The 26,223-nt window shown below is 41.0% G+C and overlaps 1 protein-coding gene across 3 annotated transcripts; it reads right to left on the bottom strand.

The window, feature by feature from the left end:
- Window positions 1-1,779: 1,779 nt before the first annotated feature.
- On the bottom strand, window positions 1,780-24,540 carry slc7a14a (solute carrier family 7 member 14a). Of its 3 annotated transcripts, XM_068702343.1 has the most exons (11): window positions 24,458-24,486; window positions 24,256-24,322; window positions 11,065-11,660; window positions 10,467-10,703; window positions 7,957-8,174; window positions 7,702-7,848; window positions 5,265-5,473; window positions 4,997-5,144; window positions 4,006-4,501; window positions 3,682-3,918; window positions 1,780-3,096 (listed from the first exon to the last, which is right to left on the bottom strand). In XM_068702343.1, exons 3-11 carry the CDS (start codon window positions 11,369-11,371, stop codon window positions 2,798-2,800), a joined length of 2,298 nt encoding a protein of 765 aa, XP_068558444.1. In that variant the 5' UTR covers window positions 11,372-11,660; window positions 24,256-24,322; window positions 24,458-24,486; the 3' UTR covers window positions 1,780-2,797. The 3 variants fall into 3 exon arrangements, with proteins under 3 accessions (XP_068558444.1, XP_068558442.1, XP_068558443.1); XM_068702341.1 differs by lacking the exon at window positions 24,256-24,322 and having other exon boundaries at window positions 24,458-24,540; XM_068702342.1 differs by lacking the exons at window positions 24,256-24,322; window positions 24,458-24,486 and adding an exon at window positions 24,016-24,077.
- Window positions 24,541-26,223: the final 1,683 nt, after the last annotated feature.

Here is a 26,223-nt window from a genome sequence, read left to right as displayed (position 1 = left end):
ACCCTTATGTTCCACTACACCACAGAAAGGGCGCACCCGACTTCCTGCATCAGTAAGCTGCAGAATCGTCCAATATGAGCGCAAATTCTCAGAATAGTGGGCTGTGTTTCAGGACGGTATCACAATCATTTCACTGGATGACAACAAAGGGTTATCACTACATGAAGGTGTTTGGAAATATGTGGGAGGAGCAGAGGTAGGGTGGGGGTTTAGCGTGGCATCCTTAGATTTAGTGCATTAGACAAATAAGGCTTCCCTGGAAGGGACAGATGCAGCAACAGAGGGGCAAGAGGAAAAGGTACAGGTAAGGACAATCAGGGCATACAGCAGCAGCTATTGTAGAAGTGCCCCCACCCTAAACATAATAACATAACAGTGTGCTATTTGGTGTGTGCCAAAATCCCTTACAGGGACATGAGTGCATACGTTCTTAGTATAGAATCAAACCTCAAACCCTGGCAGCATTAGCTTACATGTCCTACACACTGAGCTCTACAGATTGATTGATTTGATTGATTTTCACAATATTTCTTCGGGGTGCAGCAACAGTGGAGATAACATGTAAAGAGTGGGGCTTCAACACTAGCTACATAAAGAGGTAGGGACAACAGGGAGGTTCACTCAGACTAGATTGGGCTCTGGTTGGAGCAGAACCACAGGGAGAGGACTAAATGCTCCGGTGACAAATCAGAAGGGAGATAGCATGACACCCTGAGGTGAAACGGGAGCTAATGTATCGTCAGGCGACGAACAGATTGTCGTTTCAAATCCTGACTGAAAACCAATCCCGGCTCTATCACTTGACTTAAGAGTGGCAACTCCCTGCTGACAGGGACAGATGAATATCAAGAGAGGGGTGAGGTGGGAAATAGATGAAGGAAGAGTTGGGGTGGAAGAGCAAAGGAGCAGTGGAAGTAGGGGATAAAAAAATGTAGAGAAGAAAGAAAGATAGGAGTTAAAAGCAAAAGAGGGGAGAAAAGGAGAGAGACGGAAGAGGAGGGATTGTATTTCAGTTCACTTCATAACGTATGAGTAAAAGTCCAACTTATTTACAATACAGTTGTTCTCAGTTCGGGACTGTACTAAAGTTATTGGTGTGAAGAGGGAGGTTGAAACCCACAGCTATCAACAGTATTAATCAGTTGGAAAAACTGAAATACTCTCCCCCAATATCTTAAATTAATGTAACAGTAATTGATACTTAATAAGTAACTAATTTAAATAAAATTAAAAGATGAAATATTAAATGATCCCGGCCCGCACTCCCAAAAAGGTCAAACTACTGTTTCTTCGACCACTATTCTTACCCCTATTCCTCAACAATACTACTTTTTTGTACAATCCCTTGTTTTGTTTTCATCTGCAGGAGAAAAGAAGCAAACTATGCAGAAAATCCATTTTCTGAATTGAATGAACTGAATATGAATTCCTTCCCCGCCCTGGTGAACAGCAAGAAATGCATCAACGGAGAGACAAGCACACAGAAAATATGACATTCATCACAATAAACCATGCAGGTTGTCGATTAGGATTCAACCTGTTCTCTCTCACTCTCTCCGTTACACCTTCCACTCTCTTCTCTTTTTAGGTGCGCCAATAAGCTGACAAGCATGTGTTGTATTGCACCATGAGCTGCTTTGTTGTGGGCGGATTGATTTTGAGCTTCATGCCGGGGTAAAAACGAAACAAATACCTACACATACACATTAAAACAACCTGAAGAACACACTTTATATCTACACACACACAGAGACATGAGTATCCATGTAAAAGGTGGAGTTTGATTGCATATACATTCTCTCTCTCTCTCACACACACACACACACACACACACACACACACACACACACACACACACACACATACAGGCAAAATTAAAGTAGAAAACAGACATAATCAGAAACTCACATACACACACATTAGATGAAGGCACTATTGCAAGCAAAGTCCAAGTACTATTTGTGACAGAGAACATCAACACCCTTTTCCCAATCCAGTCCTGAATCCCTTGGGCTAGATGTTAGGGGTCAGGGTTAATGTTTAAGGACAGACTGAAAGCAATTTTTGATTATAAAGATGTTTTTTGTGTTTTTAATTAAGCGCATGAGTATCTATCTCATGCTCTCTCTAGTTTTCCTATCTGCTGAAAAGAAAATGAGCAGAGAGTCAGACCTGTACAGAGGAAATAGCTTGGGCTTGGCATGCTGTCATCTAACTTTCCTGTCTGTCTGCGTTGAAACAGGATAAGAGGTGCTGATTCATCTGTCCCTTGCTCATCACCTTCTCCACTCATATATCCCGTAAATTCTTAGATAAACAGTTAATGGATCGCTCAACAAACAATGTTTTATGGTTCACAGTGCAGTGAACCACAATACATTTTATCTCCTGCTATGTCCACACGTTTCTATCTGGCCTTTGTTTGTGTGGGATGTGGACTCCAGTAAGTGAATAACAAGTGACTGGGACAAGACACTTGACCTTGGTGTCCTCGTTGAGCTGGGGAGCCAAGCTTGGTCGAGTAAGGTGAATGAAAAGCTGTTCCACTGCCAACAAACTATCTAGCCCAAGGGTTAGACGAACAGACAAGTACACACACACACACACACACACACACACACACACATGCAGGCATGCACACACACACACACACACACACACACACACACACACACACACACACACACACACACACACACAGACACACAATCACTCATGCACGCACACTACTGTTCCCCTCCCGTTCCCCAGGCAGCAGACAAGGCAGTACATTCAGGGTAACACAGAGTCAGTCCCTTCAGAAATCCATCGGATCCTCCTCCGCGAGGCCGTGATTGGCAATGGTCCTGCCTCCACTTTTTGATGGCGCCCCATCACTTTCGGGTTTCGCCTTAGAGGGCGGTGTGAGCCCCGATCCCCCCGCTGGCGCACCCCAGGGGTCAGTGGTGGGCGGGTAGAAATCGTCGTCAAAGCCGCAGAAGCCTTCGTCCACGCCTTGATCGTAGCGCTGGTAGGTGGAGGCGTGCACCTCGTTCTCTCTTGCCTTGATCTCCAGCGTACTATTCCACATGCCGTAGCCAAAATAGATGAGCACACCTGAAGGGACACAGACAAATATCAGCATAAACACACACATAACCACAGCTTACTGTACTATTTCAAGAGCTCAAAAAATAAATGAAAAGCACTTAGAAAGAATAAACTCTATATCATCTTAAAAACAATTCATCCCACTCTGAGTGAGTCAGGAGAATACTGCAATCCTACTCACAAAATAAAGACAAAATGTCCAGATGCCCACCAGAGTTTGTGTATGTACAGCCCTGCCGGACACTGATTCTGTCTTTATGTAAGCAGTAAAAACTATAAAGAATTGACAAAATGGTAAGATAAACTGTGTGCTCAGAGCATTTACACATTTACATTTACAGACAGATACAGATGTGCAAACAGATACAACTGAGGCAGAAAATAAAGTAATGAGACTTCATGTTTTTTTAAAATAAAAACAAACGGCGAGTAAGTGAGACACACATTAGATTTGACTGAGTCACGAAGCCGATGAAAAATCTGTCATCTAAGAGTAATAAAATGTATAACTAAAAATGTTGCCATCTGTCTGAAATGACTTAAAAAACCTAAATCCAAGACAAACTATCATTCAGTGAGGTGGTGGCTTACCCACGAGGCACCAGATTGAGAATCGTATCCATGTGATGGCAGACAGTTTAAGCATGAGGTAGATGTTGACCAGCATGGCTGAAGCAGGTACAAAGGGCACACAGGGTGCCATGTAGGGCAGCCGCTTAGGATTCTCTGGCTGCTGGAGGATGATGATGACGAGCAAGGCAAGGAAGATGATGAAGAAGATTAATAGCAGCAAAGCCCACCAGCGACCCTCCCCAATACTGCTCGCTCCTGAGGAAACAAGGAAAAAAGAAAACAATTAATTTATGGTGACATTATACAGTAAATACCTGTGAAATATGTCCATGTGTGCCTCACCAAAAATGATGAAGGAGCAGAAAGCAAAGATGGAAACGAAGAGGAGGAGCACACACACAGTAACTGTTTTCCCTGTGGCTGGAGTTGGCCTGTCCATCTTTCCCGGGAGGCCCAATCTGATCCTCAAGGTGTAGTAGCGTGGTCCAATGAGCTTCTTCAACCGCCGGGACACCCCTCCCTCTGACTCCTCTGCTTCAATGCCACTGGTCATATCCACTGTGCCATAGTTTGGGTGGCTGGCAGTGTAGGTGTTTTTATCTGGTTTGCCTATCAGCATCTCGTTGTCGCCCAGTGACGGCAGGTTTTTGGCTCCACAGGTATTAGTGGCCGGACCTCCATACTCATCTGCTTCGCTGGTTGGTGAACAGGCGTCCTTCTCGCACTCAGCCAGAACGCCCTCCTTTCTCTTATTGTTCTGCTCCTCGGAGAGGAAGTTCACAAAGCCGTGGATGTCGCCCTCAGGTTGGTAACGCAACAGGAGTACACACAGGCTTACCTGCAGACCAGGGGAGGTACAATTTTTTCTTTCTTTTAAGAACAGAAATACAATTTTTTTTCAAAAAACAGTGCTTTTCTTAGTATCCATCTTCCGCAAAATTGACACAATTCGGTTTATTTGCTTTATCTTTAAATCTACTGATGTCACTGAGAATAATGGAGCATTTCATTCATGCATCAGTACGAGTGGCTCATTAGTAATATCTCAGCTTATTGGCTACCAGCTATAATAATAATAATTCTGTAAGATTCATGTGTTGGAGGGATTATTTTTCCCAGCATCCCTGTTGCTGCGCACAATAATTGAAAGCTCCTTCAAAGAGCAGAGCCTTTTTCACCAAATCTGAGGATGGAATTGATTTATTTTGGCATGTGTACGTGTCTCAGAATAAATCTCTTCAATACATTGAGCTAAATATAATAATTCAGATGCACCCTGCATGTACCCATACGGTCTATATTGCTGTGTCCATCATTATTATTATTAACTCACCAGGGTGTAGGCCAGCAGGGTTCCTATAGACATCATCTCTATGAGGTCTCTGAGGCTCACCAGGAGGGACAGCAGGGCAGCCAGAAAGCCCGACACCACACAGGCAACAGCAGGGGTCTCTGTGTAGGAAGACACATTGGCCAGGAACCTAAACACACACACACACACACACACACACACACACAAATTAGTTGATTGAGACTCAGTTGCACACGTCATTTAGATTGACATGAAAAATAATGAGCACTAAATAACTCTGTGGACTGACTTAAACAGCAGTCCGTCCCCCGCCATGGCATAGATGATCCTGGGCATGGGGAACAGGGATCCCAGGAGGGATACAGTGAGTCCGGCTATGGAGCCCACCGCCACGATATACTTTGCAAACATACAGCTATGCACGGCAAACATCTCCATGAGCGGGGCGTCTGCATCAATCTCATTGTACGGCACCATCAGAGTCAGGATCACAGAAACCTGGATGGAAGAGGGTTAGACACAAGGAATTTGTTAATTAATGAAGAATTATCTGTTACAATATCAAAATATAAAAAAGGTAACCTGGTGTTCAGCCTGAAATATTGCAACATTTTAGTCAACAATTGTGCTCTCTGCCAAAGGTATTTTCCAAGTGAAAAAAAATATATATGTAGCTTAATATAAAGACACTATTTGTAGCATTTGGCACCTACAGTGGTAGTATATAAAAACACTGTGGCAGACTCCAATGCAGGTCATTACTCACTTGTTTTCCCAAGAATTTTGTATTTTTTCTTTTAAAAAACATAAAAAACCATCGAAGAAAGCTGATGAAGATCATGCGATATGATTGAAAGCTCCAGAAAAGATCCTAAATGGACCTTTCTCCAGCTTTTAAAAGGACAAGAAGTGTGCAAAACTCGACCAACTCCATCCGCTGATGAAGATCATGTGATATGATCAAAAGCTCCAGAAAAGCCACTAAATGGGCCTTGTAGTTAGACTTTTTGATGAACCTCTGGGCTACATGCTTACAGCATAGCTTTACACAGCTAGCGCGTTCAGCTCACCGCATCACATGCAAAGTGTTGATTAGCAATGCTTCTCTCCCTCTGTGTGTGCATGTGTGTGCACGTGTGCGCGCAATTTTGATCCTTGCGTCTGACGTGTGAAATCATGCAGGGCCATCTGTCACGGATACTGTGCTGCAAAAGCGAGGGATTTGCTTGAACAGATTGCAGAAAAACAGAGGGATGAAAAAAAAAAGGCTTACCATCACAGAGAGGAAGATATATAGATAATTGTCCTCCTGCTGTAGTAGCCTGGTGCCCTTTAACCCTTTGTCCAATCTGGACAAAACCTGGTCAACACTCGACAGTGTGTGTGTGAAGCAGTCAAAGGGGACTGTACTAATCTAGAGGGAATCCTAAAACAAATCTTGATTTAACATATTTGTCTGAGAGAGCAACGCTGATTCCAAACTGCGTCCTACGGTGCCCATTTTAGCTCGCTGTCAGCTAATTTTAAGCTTGCACATTCATGTTACTCCCCACCGTGAATGAGGCTTTCCCCAAAAGCACCAACCTCACTGCCCTCTTGACAGAATATTATGTACCAACACCCACTTAGGAGCATAGATGTGAGGAAATTCAACATGGAAAAGCTGTCAGAGGAAGCACAGAATGAAGGTCTCATTTTGTTGATTTCGGTTGAAGTTACACTCTCTCTATCAGAAACATTATGTCCCATGTAATGTGCTTAATGATTAAAGTAATCCTGGATCTTAAACTGCAGCAGCTACAGAATCCTGATGGGAGCAAAAACGTTTGAGAAAGAGTGAGACAGTTAAAAAGAAGATGGAGATTAAGAGAAGCTGAGAAAATAGATTTTGTAGCACAAGAGAAGGGTTATTTGGAGAAATAGTTGGGACTGGGCAAGAAAGAGAAAGAGAAAGATGAGTTATTCAAAGAAAGTAGTTGAGTTTTGAAGTTGGTGCAAGCTTTGGCCCCAGGCGATGTCAAAAAAACTCTCCCTCCTGATAGGCCGCTGTTACACTGTACCCATAGCAACAACCATCCAGCACAAACGTGTCAAAGTCAGAAATCTGTTCGGCTGTGCGAGCTGAATATGTAAAGATTAGTTGTGAGGAACACACCCACACAGTGAGAGTGCAGGGGGAAGCATCTTGACGTTCGATCTTTCCATCCTTGTGTCAGACACATCTCCAAATTTGGGGTAACACTTTCAGTCTGTATTCACAAGTATGTTGATAAGAACTCGAAGGCAGCGCTAAAGATAACGCATGAAGATGAAGAATGATGAATGTACAAGTAGATCAAAATTGAATGGTTATGCCACAAAAGGACCAAAACATGTACTCAAATTCTGTTTAATTCTCAATTTTTTACCATGTGGGTGTATGACTGTAGCCTGCTGTCTTCCCACAATTGATGTAATCATATTCATCTGTGTAATAAAAATTGTATTTTCTAAAATTGGAGTCTGGAGTGAGCCAAGTCATTATCTCACCTCATTACCACACTGTGCATGCCAAAAAACATTCAAATCAGCCATGAAAACTGTGCTTAGCAGCTGCGGTGATACTTTGAGTGTTTTGCTGTCTCATGCTATGGAATGCGAACAAAGGGAGATGAATAAAGCAATAATTATTCATGTTTGTGTACATATTTGTGTCATATGTCTGTGGTCTTCAAGGTAAAACTCACAGAGACATAGGCAGTGAGGCAGGTGATGAGCGAGGCAGTGATGGCGTAAGGGATGGAGGTGTTGGGACTCTTGGCCTCCTCTCCTGTTGTAGCAATGATGTCAAATCCAATGAAGGCATAGAAACAGGTGGCTGCACCCTGCATCACCTGGAACAGAGCAGAAGCACGAGAAATGATTTACACAAAGATATAGCAGATGGGGTCTTAATCAAAACCTCCCTTACTCTCACTCAGTATGTGTGTGTGTGCGCGTACCCCAGACCAGCCAAAGGGCAGGAATCTCCCCTCGTCCCAGTTCTCTCCGTTGACGAAGAACAGCCCAGCGATCATCATGAACACCCACACGATGAGGTTGATGACGTTCAGCACGTTGTTGAAGCCCACAGAGTTCTTCACTCCCAAAGCAACGATCACTGTCACCAGCAGTGCTATCAGCAGCGCCAGCAGGTCTGGGTACGACTGCTCCCCTTTACCTACAGGAGGGGGTTGGGATTAGCACACCAATATTATAGTTGAACACATTGTACCTGTGAAATCCAAGCACCTTAGTGGTGGTGGTAGTGGGCGATCCAAATTTGCTTCCAAAAACTTGTTGTTTCAAAGGCTTTTTCCGACACAGTTTGTTGCCTTCCCTTTCTCAGCAAATGCAGCTGCTCAGTTAGTTAGTTAGTTAGCTGGAGTTTGATTGAGCAAATTGCAACAGTTGAGGAAGGCAGCGAAATGAAAAACAGCGAAATGAAAAACAACAACTAAGTTAGACGACGTGTTGATTTGTTTCGCAAAATCAAGAATGAACGTTCAAGCTTCAACCTAAGTAGACCATGATGGACTGCTTCAAAAGCCACTCAAAAAAAATGCTCATTCACTGCAAAAACGCAAAATCTTACCAGGTATATTTGTTTGATTACTTGTATAACAAAGAATTAATAGAAGACACAAACACCTAAGATTTCAGTGACACATAAGACCTTTGTTTGTATGTATCTTGAATATATTTTGTTGTGAAAAAATCCTTCTTTTTAGTTAATTTCAAGATCTCTGTTTAATGAATGAATTGCCTGAATATTACATCTTATTTCAAAATGTTCAATAGAATTTTCATTTGTTCCATTGGCAGGTTTTTCTTCTTATCACACACGAAAACACCTTGTATTCTTTCTTTTTTTGTCACTAAGCACAGATAAGAGTCAGCAGTGAGCATAAGATTGAACAATCTATCGTGGACACATGGATCATTGCAAAGTTTGGTATGTAAAAGTTAGCTGTCAGGTCATCGTTCACAAAATTGTGTTTTCTTGAAACAAAAAGGGACTTATATACTTATATTTGCATTTTTTGTCAGGTACAGTAAACTGTCAACCACAGAAGGAATTGCAATGAATGCACTGTTACAAATTAATATAATAATAATAATTATTAATAATTATACTGCCCAACTCAACAGTGCACAGAAACTCGGCCTTTATAAATACACACAGGTGGTCACACATAAACTAACGAGACATATTTTGAGCTTAATTCCACACTTTCCCCGTGGTGTGGAGAAACAGACGTTTATCTCCAGCAGGAAAAGGAAAACATTAATTTTCCATTATGGCATGGAACAGCTGGCCACGCTGCTCATCATGTGACCACTAACACCGTTTTGACAGTGTCCAACAGGAAGAAACTGTCAGGGCGGTGTCACCCAGATAGACACAGCTGGCACACAAATCAGATATAGTGTTACACCACATTAGCAGGCATTCCCCTCATGGTTCGGCTTATGACCTGGAAAATTGTGTTGCATGAATCATTTAGAAATCCAAGATGCTACGTCCGCTCTTACTTTCCATAATGACATGATTTCCAGGATAAGCAGTGAAACATTGTTTCGATGCTCCAAGGAAAACAAAAAGTCTGATACTGATCATTTCCCGGATGTTACTTTCATTTTTTTAAAATCAGGATTTAAAATATTAACATCATATCATTCAAATACAGTCATACATTGAGCCTCTGTCTCACAAAATCTCACCAGTGATACAAATGACAATTTGCTTCTGTTACATGTTGAGAAGGCAACTTATGACACTGAGGACAAGCATTACACACATTACTGCAAGAAGATAAGAGTTTATTAAATCTGCTTCTTTAGGATCAACAGATTGACATAGCTGTCATTCAATCCAGGAGAACTCGGGATAAAGCCACTACACAAATAAGTATTTGAACAAGACCCATCTCTGACCCTCTTGTGGAGGGTGGAGGAGTAAAAGAGATCCTTTCTCTCTTGGGTGAATGTCTGTTTACAGGTTTTAAAGCAATCGTTGCTTGACACTGGACTTTATCTGATAGATGATAAGCTGTAGATAAAAAGGCTCCAATTTCTATTTTACTGCAATCAAAATAAAAGATGTGCTGGCATCATATTCTCCCTTGTTAATAGAAACGCCTTCTATTTGCTATAAACTGCAGTCCATATATTATATTTCAGCTATTTCCAAGGTATGTAGAGTATTTTTCCCCAGCAGAGAACACAGAAAATAGTACATTTCTCCCTTCACATGCTGACCTTCCATTATGAAACAGCATGAGTTCCTTAAACCATCCCTACTGTATTACTGACAGCAGCAATGCAAATCTGAGACATTACCTACATCTCATATTGATCCAAATCCTGAAACTAAAACTCACAATAACTCGGTTTCAAAATCAGAAGCAAATCGCAATAATTCTGGAAGTAAAACTCCAGCTGTCAGAGCCACACATCCTTCCCCACTTACCCAGGCCGTTGAGCGTTCCAATGTGTGAAATCATAAAGTTGCTGATGCTGTGATTGGCCAGCGAGTCAGCCATGCTGCTGAGAGCCGACGCCCCCGCCGCAGTGCCGATCAGATACTCCAGAATCAAGTTCCAGCCGATGAAAAACGCCACGCACTCGCCCACGGTCACGTAGCTGTACGTGTAGGCCGAACCCGTGGTCTTAGGCACCCGCACGCCAAACTCTGCGTAACACACTCCTGTGGGACAGAGGAACAGACACACATTCATAACAGTAATATGACTGCAGTATCATGCGTGAAAGGCTGAGTTGAAGTATTGATAGGAGCATTAAGGTTGTACTCAAATATGCCCCGAGTGCCTTCTATATTACAGCTTCGCCCGTATAATGTCTTTGCCCTTGTTCTAAATGCATAGATATTAAAAGGCTGTTCATATAAATAATACTGTATCAGTGTAATGGGGATAAGTATGACAGTAACCTTCATACTGTGGCCTATACTATGTTATAATCAGCCTTGTGTGTGCATGTGTGTGTGTGTGTGTGAGACAGTAAGAGAGTGTTTAACAGCAGAAACATTTTTTGTTTACTAGTCTCACCTGACAGTATGGAGGCCACAGCAGCGATAATGAAGGACACAATGACCCCCGGCCCGGCCATCTCCTTGGCGACCAGCCCCGAGACCACATACATCCCTGTTCCGACGCAGCTGCCCACGCCCAGCGACACCAGGTCCACTGTAGATAAGACCCGCGCCAATCTGGTCCCATGTGAGCTGGTGCCCGTCACAGCCGAATCCAACATGGACTCCACAGGTTTGGTCCTCAGGACACGGGACGTAAAGGTGTTCCACGTCGAGCGCCATTGTACCCTCCGAGGGTCTAGCTTCCCTACCAGACTGGTCATACTAAGAGCTAAAAGGTCAAGAGTCAGAGTCAAAGGATAGAATTTCACAAGGAAGAGTGGGAAGTTCTTGCTTTGATGCTTTTCCTTTTGTACTTTTATTGTTTTCTTGTGAAAACAATCATGTACAGCACTGTGGAAGAAGAGATTTTCTTTATCCGAATATAGATTCAGAAGAGGATCGGGTTTCGTCTTGCGGCCTGTGCCTCCGTTTTCTGCAACCTCTCTTGTTTGTCCTGGTTTAGTAGAATGCCATCTTAGTTGTTCCCCACATGGTGAGAGAGAGAGTTATCTGAAAAACGAAGGTGGGATGATTTATTTTTGCAGCATTTCACAGCACATTTCCTTACATTGTCCTTCCAACACAATGCTTATTTCCATACATGACAAGACAAGATGCATTACACATTCGTCCACAAATGAAGCGTACCTGAGTGAGGAAGCAGCTAATTATCAGTCCTCTCCCTGTAGCCCTGTTGCTATAGTAGCCAAACTCATTAGTGTCGACAATAGAGGCAAACTCTTTTTTTTGTTTGTAAGGGGGAGAGGGAGCAATATCTGTAATCTGTACTTGCAGGTCTACTGAACTTTCACATAACTGTGTAAAGTTTCTTTGAGCAAATACCGATTCAAATATGGCTGTCAGGTTTTTATTCAATTATTGTAGTATAGTATTGTAGACTGTGTAGCATTACAATTTGATTAATTATCACATCCAGCTCACAATACTGGTGCACATGTAGAATAAGTAGTACTGAAATACTGTACTCAAATACATATTTGAGGCCTTTCAGGTTACCTTTATTCATTACAAGATTTTACACACAATACTCTGTAACCTCGTTACGTACAGGTTGGAAATTAAACAATTATCCTGGTAATTTTGTCCAATACACAAATCGACACAAATAACAAAAACTAACCTGGTAGTTTCCTACTGTGTAAAATCATACTGTAGCTGCAATGCAAAAAGCATTTTTTTTCTTCAACTATAGAATATTTCTCCTCAGCTCATATCATTACAGTAAATCAACAACTTGGAAATGCTTTGTGTGTCAAAATAAGTACGCAGCACACTGTTGGACAGAAACATGTAGCGAAATAGGAATCTAGGCAGTCAGTGAAACAATTGAAATCTAGTTTTTGTACAACTACAACTATTATGTATTATGTTTTAACAATAGAACATATTCAAACTGCAGAGGCTTTATTATACTTTTCAACAGTGTCTCTGATGTCATATAAGTAACTGCTGTTGAAAGAGAGCTATTATAGTCATCAATTACGGCACAGTCCACCTCTCTTGTTCTCTCTCTCTCTCTCAACAGCAGTGAACTAACACTCACCATTCATCCACTTTGAACGACAAGCGCAAGTTACTGAACAAACACACACTCACATACAGCACACTCACATTGCCTCTCAGCTATAATATGAGCCACTCAAATGATGGCTGCAATTACGCAGCTGTTTAACCAGAGTAGGCCCTGGGCCGCTGTTGTCTCTGCACTTAGTGGGAGTGGGAGCTTGTGCAGAGGTAGAAAAAGCTCAAAAGGTGATTTTATTTGTGTGTGATGGTGAGTGTGAGGTGTGGCAGGAGTTATTAACCCGTCACAAGGCCAACTCACAGGTGTCCTGATTATGAAATCAAATTCACAAATCAGCGGACTTGAAGACAAAATGTCCTGCTATAGAGGTAGTCTTTACAGACTTATTTAAAATAAGTTAATAAGTAAAATAAGAGTGTCATTTTTTTTGTTCGAGCAGACAATGATGTTCATCAAGAGGAGCCGTTAATTTAACTAACAGTTATTTTTTAACAACTCAAAAATAGTGGCCCATTTTATCTATTGAATCAAGTATACATTTCTGAATCAAAATAAAACGTTTAATTGTGATATTCCCAAAGACTCCCACCTGTACTCAAGATAGTGTTTCTGTTATATTTAGCAGCACAATAGAGTGGTGCAAGGATGATGTATTGTTGTATGCCAAACCCAGGAAGATTTTGGATTATTGCAGAAAATAAATGATTAACACTACAATGTCCTCCAGTTGGGCTTCGTCTTTACGAATTACACTAGACTGAACAGTGACGTTTGTTCCCTATATCCTAAGGACCAGTTTAATAGTTTTTATCTCTGTCTACGACAAAGGAAATGTTGGGTCCCCATATACCAGGGATTGAACTGGTATGGGAAAAAAGTCCTTATAAACCACACGTGCCCGTATGTGTGTGTGTGTGTGTGTGTGTGTGTGTGTGTGTGTGTGTCTTTGTGTGTGGAAAGGCCAGACAAACCTCAACAGTTTTAATTGGAGAAACTGATACCTATGCACATATCCAATCACACTCTGCAAACTCACTTAAAAACAAAAGTTGCAGCTTGGGGACACAATGGTCTCTGTTTATGAGATTATTGATTATCAGATATGTATTGAGTACTACACGCAAAGAGATCTTTCATCATTCCATATCACAAATCAAATCATGCAAGCAGCTTGTTTTTCAACACATCTGTGACACCTTAATATTATCCGGCTAGTTTCATTGACAGTGACCACCACCTGCTCTGTGTTGAGTGCAAGCTATTTGAACAGTCATAGATCAACAAAACGGAGGTGCACAAAGCACTGTGGCAGCAGGTGTTCCTTCTCACTGTGTGAGAAAACTGACTATGTTTTACTAACAGTCCTCCTCTGGGATAAAGGTTTGTATGAGGGCATTTAACATTTAGAGAACACAAGGCCTATGTGACTTTTCAAAACAAGTTAAAAGGTTTTTTACAGTTAAATGATTGAAACTAAATCACATTTTATATTAAGTCAATAATAAATAAACACCAAAAGTGTTTAACTGTAAATATTATTTAAAGAAGGATAAAAGAGGATAAAGGACTTGAATCCTTGAGTCGATCTACTAACTTTAGCAGGCTTTAAGGCTGCAAACTAGCTCATATTAAGAGAATCAGTATTGCAGTCGTCAGGAGCTGCAGCACTCTGAACGAATCACAACCTCCTTATCTCCACCAAGACGTTTCTGTTTACAGTCCAGTACAGATCAAGACCCACAGTCAGGTATCCAGAAACTTTCTGGTTTTTAGTTACCAAAGAAAAAAAGGAATCCCATGATGTGTTGTGACTATATGTATTTCAATTTAAATCATCATGAAGATTGAACATTTATAATTTTCTATTAATAAAATGAAAAACATGAGAATTATACAGCCTTGCAGGGTATGTACTCTCTGTGTGATCTCTAGCTTACAGTAATATTATAGATGCTGGTGCAGACAACCTGCTATACTTTGACATTTAGGAAAATACGCTTTGCTCTCTTGCCAAGTTATATTAGAGGATCAATAAACCACCAAGAAAGCACATATTTCACAAAAAGTCAAACTATTTTTTTAGCTTGACATTTTCTTGTTGCAGCAGACTAAACATCTCCAACACGTTTTCACTCCCAAATCAATGCCGACCAGGATTTCAACTAACTGCAATGTAAACCCATCCGCGTCAGTCGTTTAATTAAAGAGCGAGATAGTCCGCTAAGGGAGGAAGTCAAGGTGGATGGTTGAGTCAAAAAAAAGGACCCTGGAGACCACCGTTCATGTCCTGTGTGAAACCAAGTCAAGACTTATTTTAAGTTACTTTTGTTATGTAACTTGTGTGCTTAACTAACTCCACATACTGTACGTAAGTTACTTAACTAGCTTACTTATTTTAACTGAAATCACAGTCTTTTCCTCAGCCCAACCAAGTACTTTTGCTGCCTAAACCTAATCAAGTAAACCTAAAAACTAAGTTAACCTATGTTGGAAGTTTATCTTGAAAAGAGGCTGCATGCATGCGATGCCTGATTGGTGCTGCACATGTGCAGACTAGTACAACACACCTGTGGTTAAACTTTCTCGTGCGCCATTATGCCTCATTTACATTGTGTGTTTTTCCGCAAATAGATGAGACAATAACAAAATAATAGGATAACATTTAGAATTACACTGGTTCATGATGATTGAAATTATTGTTCGGGATGGTGGTGAAAAAGGTTAGTCTGGAGCCTTGTATACCAACTGCTGAAACAAAACAAAACAACAAAAACAATTGATATGGTCCATGAGGGGGAAAAAATGGTGTCGGAACATCTCTGAATGCCAGCTCACTGCACTCTGATTGTCTGATTTAATTTAGAGGTTTTTTTCTCTCACAAAGCCATTCTACTGCCAGAAAGTCATATTGCACAAAGTCTATGCAGTGGCAGGTGCTGCTTATTCAATGGCAACATCTGCATGGTGCACAGCGCTGTTCTTTTGAGCTTTTATATGGAGCACAAACTAAAGTGCCAGTGGCGCCGTTAGCTACTGAATTATTTAATATAGTGTGGGCGAAGGCAATACATTTTATATTTAAACATCTAATGAAGGAATTACTCATATTGCTCTTGCCATTTCATTACAACAGAAAGAGCCATTGGAAATATAAACGTATATGTGAACAAAACAGCACAAAGGGAGAAAAACACAGCAAAATAAAGAAAAGCTCTGAGTAGAGAACGATTTGGAAAATGTCATCTCCCAGCATGTGAGCTGCTGTTGTGTTTACAGCGGCCCTGTCTCCAACAGACAAACAGTGTAATAGAATTCCGAACAAGACCTTTCTTCAATATCATATCACTAAACAAACACCGCATTATCTGCTCTGCCATGGTGCTGCCGTTTAAAGATCAATAGTTGAATCCCTGTCATCATAATCATCACCACCCCCTCTAGCGTCTTCGTTTTAGTGTTTCCTCTCCAGATAAGAGAGCTGTCAGAACATCCATCCTTGGGTCTAATCAGCCATGACTAAGCCCGTCTCTATGTCCGCCCCTGCCTGCGTCTGAATTAATGGATGAATAACCTGATTGAGCTCTCATTGCTCTTACAGTAAGTGCTGCATCGGCTTAATAAGGCTGAGAGCTCTTCTGATTCACTCAAAACCAACCTGGCAACAGGCTTGCGTTGCCCCAACTTCTATAAAAAACAAATCTGGCAAGCGGCCCTGGCCCCCATTCTGTTGGCCCAAAGACAGAACAGGAAGGAGCCGACTCGTCATTGTTCAGCAGAATGCCCGAGTCAGGGAAATTTTTCTTACTAATTCACTTGATTTGTTATTCTCTTTTTCTCAGTCTTTGAGAAGGATGAAAGCCCCCTCTTAGTTGATTAGTCAACTAATCAGTCATTTTGATCTTAGCCGATTAAGATTTCTTTAGTCAGTTAGTTGTTTTTTAAGCTTTTAAGTCCTTTTTCCAAGAAACTTGGGTGTGATTCTTTGTGGAAAAAAGTAACACAGATCAACTAATTGATCGGTTGACAAAATTGTATGAGTGTTAGCAGACAAAGAATTTATTTGGTCTAGGACAGCCTTAGTAGACAGTGTGAAAAAGGAAAAGCGACTGTGCATAATTCATGTTAGTGTGCACAGTTCTACTTCAGTGCCTCTCAGTGTTAAGATTTAAGAGGCCAGCCTCTATGGAGTGCTACACAGCAGTGCTCAGAGCACCATGCAGTCTACAGTCTAATATCCACAACATGATAATGGATTGCTATCAATTCATCTGACCAATAGAGTATCCATACATATTTAATCACATCCTTTTCATTAGGCCTTAACGTAAAATATGTTTTAACATTGTGTTCTTTAATGTCAAAGATGTGACATTATTATTGTGTTAACATTAAAGAAACAACATGACTTGTCATGACATGACTATGTCCACAAATATTTGAATGTCATTTCCTCAAACGCAGCACATTTACAATACAGAAAACCGTGAAAACTCATGATGCGGTTGAGGAGTCTTACAGATATCGGCAGTAATTGGCTGGTTACATAGTGGAGATGTGGAGTCCTACATTTATTTCCCTCTGCTTGACTGACTTAGGTGGCTGTCTGGTTGATTCGGTGCCTTGGCTGACTGGCCACAGTATCCCCATCTGCCTAATGAATTTGAGTCCTCATTCGACACAAAAGAGAAATTGCCTCCTGCCAGGTCGATTTCATTGCCTGACTCATCAGTCACACAAAAACCCTGTCTGTCTACACTGTTCCGAAACTGAATTTTAAATAGGAACTGTGATGTTCCCATTAGTTTCACTGAGATGGCTGCCCAACTGCCTCTGTATTTTACTGAAAGATTCTTTGTTTCATTTACTCATGTCAAACTATCTTCATGACATTACCAAGCTGCAAAAAACATGCATATGTAACCTCTCCATACGCAAATGAGAGGAAAAAAACATGATTACAGTAATTACATGACACCCACCCCATGTTGGCTCATTAATTGAAAAAATTAAATGACGCGCAGGCAATTAATTTAAGGATATCAAAAATCAGTAGCTAATCTCTCTTTGTAAATATTATTGTACATGGAGATTATAAAAGTTGACGTATAAATGTGTTAATGTGATCAGAGAAAATAAGTGAAACACACCACGTGTTTTATGTGTTTGGGTTGAGATTTAATCCATAGGAGCCACAGGCGGTCCCAATCCTGCCATGTCTGCCTGAGTCACATTTACTAATTTAATGTCCTCTTCATCTATGGCCACTAAGCCACTCTTCTTTCAGACAGGTAGAAGAACACAAGAAAGGTAGCTCCACTTTGTTGATGATGAGATGCAAGAAAGATGCAGCCATCCGTCAAAGAGTAAAACCAGGAAGTTGTAAAGCAATGGCCTTGCAAGGCACCATTATAATGGGATATGGCTCATTCGTATGTAAGTCGGTTAAGCACATGTTTGTATTTGGTGTATTTTGTTTATGATGACAGGCGCGAAAACAGAGGGTTTCTGATCGAGGTATATTCAGACAGCCAGTATGAGAAAAACAGTGATTTTTTTTAACAGTAAAGCATAGAAACGTGCTCTAGTAGAAGCCCAAACATACAAGTATGAAACTGAAAATGAGCATGATATGTCCCCATCAATAAACACAAGAACACAAGACAAAACTGAGTAAATCCCAGCAGACTGCTCAGTGGCCTTGGAACATGGAATACGTCAAAACAGCAACTACACTCAATGTGCCAGTAGATGAGGGGAAAACAGAAAGAAATTGATCCAAGAAAGTCTACATTTGGTACAAACAAATTAATGACTGAGCACTGATAATATCCAGCGTACTATCATCCCGAACCGTTTAGTGTAATGTGTGGATCGACACTATTGGAACTGGCACTAGACAAATATAAACACAATGTCCCTCTGCTTCACTCAGTTGGCTGTCTGACCAGTTTACTCTCTATCTGGCTCATATTCTGGCTTGCTAATGACTCTGATTCACTTGAGATTTTGACCATCAAACTCAAACATGTTGACGTTTACTCTATATTTGTAGCATCGTGATGAGAAATGACAAAACAGAAAGAAGAAATATTACAACTGTCTGTCCGAGTGGAAAGTGTTGCTGCTGGTGCCGGGTTACAGACAAATTGCTCGGCATGGCTGACCCGTCAGACAGCCCGGTGCACTCACAATTTTGGACTGCCTCATCCCCATCTATCTTGCCCTAATGCAACACAGTGGGAGCCTGAAGCTTGAAGCACAGTGGGTCTGGCTCCAGACTGCAAAATAAATAAAAACAACGGTATCACTCCCTCTGGCTACCTGGCTAACCAGCCACGTCGATGATATCTCTGTCTGTGTGGCCTTAAACTCTAAAAAGCAATCGGGTCAATTCACACGCAGACACTGAACCCCAACTAACTTGATGGACGAGAATAAACCTCAATTGCAGATATTTAGTCTAAGAGCTGGCTTAAAACCTGGCCCTAAAACTGGCGAATCAATATCCTCCAGACTAATTCTTAGACAAGGAGCTCCATACATGACATATATGGGGACAATCAGAAAATGGAGAGAGGAAATATTGCCAGTGGTTGCCAAAAGACACTTCCCCCCCAAAGTATTGTCTCTATCGATCCGATTTGCTAATCCCCATCCTGTGTGCAGGCAGTGTTGTCCTTCTGCAGTATCTGAAAGGGCTTTTTTTATAGCATCACCGCATAAAAACATACATTTGCATGGTCTTTTATGATAGAGATATCTGTAGCCATCTGTCTTGGGTTCATATAGACTGGAGGAAAATGCATCTATCATAGACCATTAGAAGGCTTGGGGAGTAACAGAACACATGGAGCAACGTAATTAGAATACAACAATTACAGAAAAAAAAGGATGTAATCAGATTGTTAATTGGCCTATAGTATAAATTATGATAAGGGGAACAATAATACATTGCAGTGCAAGTTATCTCAAAGCAGGACAGTTTAAGAACTTTAAATTTCATCAAGATTATTCCTTTTGCTGAGAGACATCCCAGCATCAAAAGACGGTTTGTAGAAGATGAGCGAACCGCTTAAAATTTCTGGTCCAGTAAACATACAAACCAACAAACAAATTCCCCCCCTGGGGATGAATAAAGTATCTATCTATCTATCTATCTATCTATCTATCTATCTATCTATCTATCTATCTATCTATCTATCTATCTATCTATCCATCCATCCATCCATCCATCCATCCATCCATCCATCCATCCATCTATCTATCTATCTATCTATCATAAGACAGGACAAACTGGGAAATTTGCATGCCTCCCAACACTGACCATTACAGCCACATACAGTATCTCTCTCTTTGCCGTCGCTCCCTCTAACCTTGCCACTTCCTCTCTGGTGTCTCCTTAGTTCCTCACAGTCAGAGCAGAGACTTGTTTGTCAGCTTACACCGCTTGCCATCAAATGAGTGTAGTCCCTGTTGTGTGCACTGCTCACTATGTTCACAAAGTCTGCTGACAATTGATGGTCCTTTTTTGTTTCATCGATTCCACCTTCACTTGTTAACCTCTCTACATTCTCAAGTGTATTTCCTCCCCTTCACTGTCCCGTCTGTTTTGCTTATTCTCTGTCTCTTCTCAGAGGCTGGGCTTGGAGCACTTTACACTGTACCATGGCAACAAAATCAAAAGATTCCCTGAACTCCAGTGTTTGTGAACTTATGCTTTTTTCAATCCAACAACTTTGACATCTGAGGTTAGCATAATGTGCACCACCATGGGACCAAAAGCCTATGCTTTTTTTCTTGTTATAATAAATTGTGAGGTACCAATGGCCGTTGTGCTGATATAAGCATCTTTCTCTTTCATATCTTAATAAATCAAAATGGCATCTAAAAAAAACATGTATTCATTTATTAAATGTGGATCCAAATGTTTTTTATGAGGCTTGATTAGTAAGAGTATAAGGTGTCACCTTGTTTTTTTCGAAAAGGAGAACCTCATACAAACCACTGTTGACTATATGTGCAAGCTGCTTGTTTGCAAGAAGTGTGTTTTCTGTCCACTCTTTTTCAGACACTAATGTGATTCTTGAAGAGGGTCCATTAGTTTTAAAGACATAAAAGTGCAACATAAACCGTTTTATGAGCTTTTAACTAATGATCAAGTTTCACGATCAACTCCAAAAGGACGGATAATACCAGTGTAATTGTATCTTCTCCTGTCACATTGATGACCATTTATATGTTTTAATTTCCTCAGCCCTGTTTTACAAGAGGTTTGCTTCCTGTTACACTTAAATCCACTTGTACACACACTGTTTACTGGTGCCATGACAAAATACATTGTGCTGAATGCTACATGTCCGGAGGGCTTGTGCAGTACTAGTTCTGGAGGAGGTGCAGAGGCAGATAGCGGGTTAGTTTTCCACAACCTCTTGTAGCTGTCTTTTTTGAACTGATGGTAGCACTGAAATGGGGGGAAGGAGGCCTATTAGGGGGATAATTGGGACAAAGCCTCAGACACATGCAATGATTTTCTCTCAATCAGTTTTACCACTGGAACTACTTTGTGCATAATGATGGACTGTGTTTGTCAATGAAACAGAATGCTTTTTATAATGATGACTATTGAAAACTAACTGGTGTAGACATTTCATGGATACAGTAGAAGACAAGAGAACAAAGTCCAGGTATTAACCTATTATCCATAATAACCATCGGCTTTTTTCGGCTTAGACACGGCTGCTCAGAAAATAGGATGGCTTTTCAATTTGTCTGACTCCGACTATCAATTTATTAACGCAACAATTGGTGCATCTTGTTTAATAATAAAATCACAAAAGGTCGAGGCAAAAAAGCAGAAAAGGCCTAATACTGATAAACCTGTAGGGAAGAAACCAGAGTTACAAATGTATAACAGTGATTGGATTACATTGTAATAATAATGATCAAGGCCACCTACCTCCCACACTGGCCCTCTAGTCTCTTTCTGTCTCTCTTTCTATCTGTCTCTGTTGTTTGTCTCTCCTTCTATTTTCTCTCTCTCTTCAGTTCCTGTTGAGCCAATAACTAGAGGTGTGTGCGTGTGTGTTGCTGACAGAGACAAACAAAAGGAAGCAGTCTGTGTGTGTGTGAGGTCCTGATTATATTAGCCTTTATGCGCAGGCAGGTTCACTGACGTCAGTGCTGAGCAGCATCTGATGGAGAAAGAGTGGTGGGGGCCAGTCAGCCATTCATAAATCTAAAGGCATATGTATGCATGTTTTTGCATTTATGCTAAGTATTTATCTGCCTCTCATGCGTGATTCTTCCAAACAGGCACATAAACATTACCTTCTCTCAATGAGGCATTTATTTTTACTATATTGTCTTTCTTGTATCTCACACACACACAAACACACATTCACTCAGCATCCATTCTCCCTAATAAAGATGAAATGATAAAGTTGGTCATTGTGATGAACCTACAGAGAATAATCACCTGAATCTGCATCTTCCCTCAGCTTAACAAAGCTCTATAGAGAGTTTCAGCCTATTGTTTAGCTGTCCGGCCTACAAATTTACTGATTCAGTTCACTCTCTCTGCTCTCATAGTGTCATTTTCGTGCCGAAGCAGGCAGCTGTTTTCAATGAAAACGCTCTAAAAAGCCTCTGTAAACCACCTGCTCATCACCAAACAGCAGGCAGACACAGTTAGCAAGTGAACATAGTGGAGCATTTAACAACTAAAGAATCAGATATTTCCCTCAGGAGTTAGTAAAGACCAAAATGCAGAGCTAAAAATGTGTTCTTTTGTGTTAATTCCGAAACACTGCTAGGCACTGAATTTCCAAAAATAACACCTCCTAAAAGTGAAAATATGCAGTCGATGGAAAAAATAAACAAAACAATGTAATGTTATGGTGAAAAGGCAGCCATGCTATTTGTGTGCACTGTCACAGCTGAAGTGCCCTTGAGCAAGGTGCAAGTCACTGCACCTCAAGCTGCCCCAGTGGTGTTGTCCTTCATGTGACTGAGTCCTCTGAGACCGGATGTCTTTTGGTTCTACTTCTTATTGTGGTTGGTTTCACCCACCCCATCATCATCATCATCATGTTTTCCATTGTTCTGGCTAGAACTGCTTTTGCTTTAGTCCCTTTGTTCATTAAACTGTATGTTCAATTTATAGATTTGCTGTATGGTGGTCTACTATATTGGGGGATTTAACCTTTTTTAAATGAAACCCTGTGTTTTCAAAACGAAGCAGTATTTATGTCCTTATTAGGATTTTGGAGTATTACCTAAACTTGATATATATATATATATATATATATATATATATATATATATATATATATATATATATATATATATTTATATATATATTTATATATATATATATATATATATATATATATATATAGTTGACCCAACATGTTATAATTTCATCAGCCAAGGACCCAAATTAACAATCGTGGCCAAAAAAATACCACGTTATAATTTCAAGCTATTTTATGTTGACAGCTGAATCACAGAATAAGCCGTTTTCAAACAAAAAACCCACAGATCCTGCAATGCAAACAACCCTCCATCTAAAAGCCATTGTATTCAAATGGAAACCACCTTCCTTTATTTCTGTGTGGCTGTCTCTTATGGTAAGTTAAAAGGCACCTGTTGAGCGTCGACAGGGTTTTAAAGCTTGAACGTATTAGCAAAGCGATCTGATGATGACTGTTTTCAGCACCACGTCATCACAACTGAGTATGAGAAAAAAGAATTAGGAGGGGGAAAAAGAGAGAGAGAGAGACAAGACCTTATGTCCGAGAGAGAGAGAGAGAGAGAGAGAGAGAGAGAGAGAGAGAGAGAGAGAGAGAGAGAGAGCTGGCCATGTCATTAGGGATTAGCCCAGTTCCACAGCTTGAGGCTTTCAGTGTATGAGTGCTCTTCTCCTCACATAGATGCACACACACATGCATTCAGGCAGCACATTATGTTGCCTCACTGCTTCTATGGGGCAATAGATGGATAGATATGGCAATGTGTGCCATAACAAAAGGCAGACAGGCTGGGATTAATTCAAACTCTTTATCCAGCTCATTCAGCCTTTGTTAAAAGCTTATTTCAGGCATATGATTATGTATACACCTTTAGAGTATCATAAGGACGGAAAACGGCAAAAAAAAAAAAAAACTACCTCTCACTATCACAGCATAGAACATATCTCTCTCTTTTTTCTTCTTCCTTCCAGAGCATAAAGACAATAAGTTTCACCATCTTTGTTTCTCTCCTCTCCCTCTGACACACCTTAACACAATCCACATAAGCAATAACTGCACATGCTCTCACCTGCAAAAAACACTCAGTCTAACGTCCCACCCTCTTTCCAGCCGAGTCCCTCTAACTGCACTCTTTATCGACCCTGCAAACGTCGCCTGCTGCAGCTCTATAGTCCGGTGGGAGCAGCGACGCCCGCCTTAAACGCTCTCTAACCTAACCTTTCTCGCGCAGAGACGCACACCGTTAAGGTGAGCTGCGCATACAGGAAGAGACCATTTCCCGACATTTCCGTCCACTCCGCAGACTCACCAAACATCACCTCTACGAGGACGCGCGGCTTCCGCCGTGTTATGCGCCATCGCTGATGAAAAAAAAACTGCACAAAGGAAGACAATAAAAAAAGAGAGAAGGAGGAGAGAGGGAGTCACTGTTTGGGGTGTAGGTGTCATCTATAGTTGGAGATATAAGGAGGGGATGAGAGGTAAGGAAAAGTAAAAGAAAAAACACTCACAGTGGCACGGCCGGATTAAAGGATGCCCATGTCGGATGCTGCAGTCGGTCACCAGGCACAGCATCAGCAGCAGCATCTCCGGGCTGCGCGGTGCTTCAGCGGGAGACGGCGCGAGGGGTGGGGGTGGGAGGGAGGGAGGGTGAGGCTGATGATGTAAAAAGCTTTAAATCATTCAGGAGCCCGCTGCACGACATGTGACCGCCGACACGGTCTATTATTCATCCGGTTTGTTTCCTGGTCGCCCTCGACCGATGAGACACCGAGTTGACCGGACGTCGTTGTTCCAGCCCACCCCCTGGGATTCACACTGATCCGACCAGAACACCAGGATTATCACTACCCCCATATGTTTTCTATATAGCATTAACTGTGCACCGTACTTATTTTGTATTTTATACTTTTTATACTTATGTTGTTGTCATATCCATCTAACATTAAGTTGAATATAAGAGTCAATAAGTGATTTATATTCATATAGGGAGTTTTTTTATCCATGTAAAAAACTGTTGTTTATTGTAAAAAATGGACTGTGCCAAATAAATAGCAGGTATATGATAAAGATTTCTTTTACATTTTAGAACATGGGAGAGGAACAAACGGGGGTAACCATCCTCACCCTTGTTATTAACCTTGTTGTTAACTTCATTGTTTGTTGCAAATACAAAAAAAACAAAACGTTTTGGTTCATCCTCAGTCCCCATGGTGCTTGTGTTATTCTCCAAGCTGACCATGTAATTTGCCTGGTAATTGCTTTAATGTTACAGCTACAAATCATCGTTACGTCACAGGACATGTCTGTCAAACACAATGATGTCAGATTTAGACGGCCATTGGAAATGTTCTGGGCACGTGACATTTTCCACAGATGCAATGACTGGAGGGGGTCTTGGAGCAACATTGGTAATATCACAACAGGAAACACATCCCAATCGTCCACCAATCATTTCCAGGGAGAGGCAGTGAGAGTCATGTAAAGGCCTGCTGCTAAATTATTAAGTCTGTGCTGATCAAATATTCAGAAGATAAACATGTTATTTGCCATAGATAGTAGCCTATTTATGTCGTCTGCGTTGTGTATGTGTATGTCTGTGTGCACTGAAACCACACTTTTTCATCTGTGTTGTTTCAGTGCAGTGTTTTATGTGTTCACTTATTCATACTGACAGACTGCGCCTTTAAACCAGCATAAAACGCATGATTAAAATACAGACAAAAAAAGACATCGAGGCTGTTAGGCAACTGAGTGTAAGGCTACTTCTGAGGCCAATGAGCTAATTATAAACTAACTACGTTAGCTGGGGTTAGAATTTATGTTAAAAAAAAAAATAAAAACACGTTCACCAGAAGCACATTCATTGTGTAGTATTTCCTCACTGTGTGGAATCCAATCCTGGATGCTATCAGAGATTAAGTCATTGTAAACGTCTCTGTCCTGCTCTTTATTGCATTTGGGGAAGTTTTCATTTCAGCCCAATATCTTGTTACCCAAGATAGCATGAAAGCCTTTCCTCTTGGAAACATTTTTTCAAAGGAGACATTCGCACATGCAACTATCTCAGATACATACTCACGTGCATTGGAAAGTATAATTTAGAGTCTTCTGAGTCTTGAGAAATGAAGATCCTATACACTGCTCTTGCTCAGCATCACAATGTTTTGATCATAACATTTCAGTCCCTGTGGACCTTCATCAAGGTGTATTTTACACAATTTATTTAACATGGTCCGCTCACTCTGTGTGCACAGGAATAAAATGAAACATTAAC

The sequence above is a fragment of the Cebidichthys violaceus genome, unplaced genomic scaffold (genome assembly GCF_023349555.1).
Source record: "Cebidichthys violaceus isolate CVI_PGR_0920_01 unplaced genomic scaffold, fCebVio1.0.p SCAF_83, whole genome shotgun sequence".
Taxonomy (NCBI): Eukaryota; Metazoa; Chordata; class Actinopteri; order Perciformes; family Stichaeidae; genus Cebidichthys; species Cebidichthys violaceus.
The sequence above is the reverse complement of the archived record's forward strand: the minus strand, read 5'-3'. Positions and strand labels throughout refer to the sequence as shown.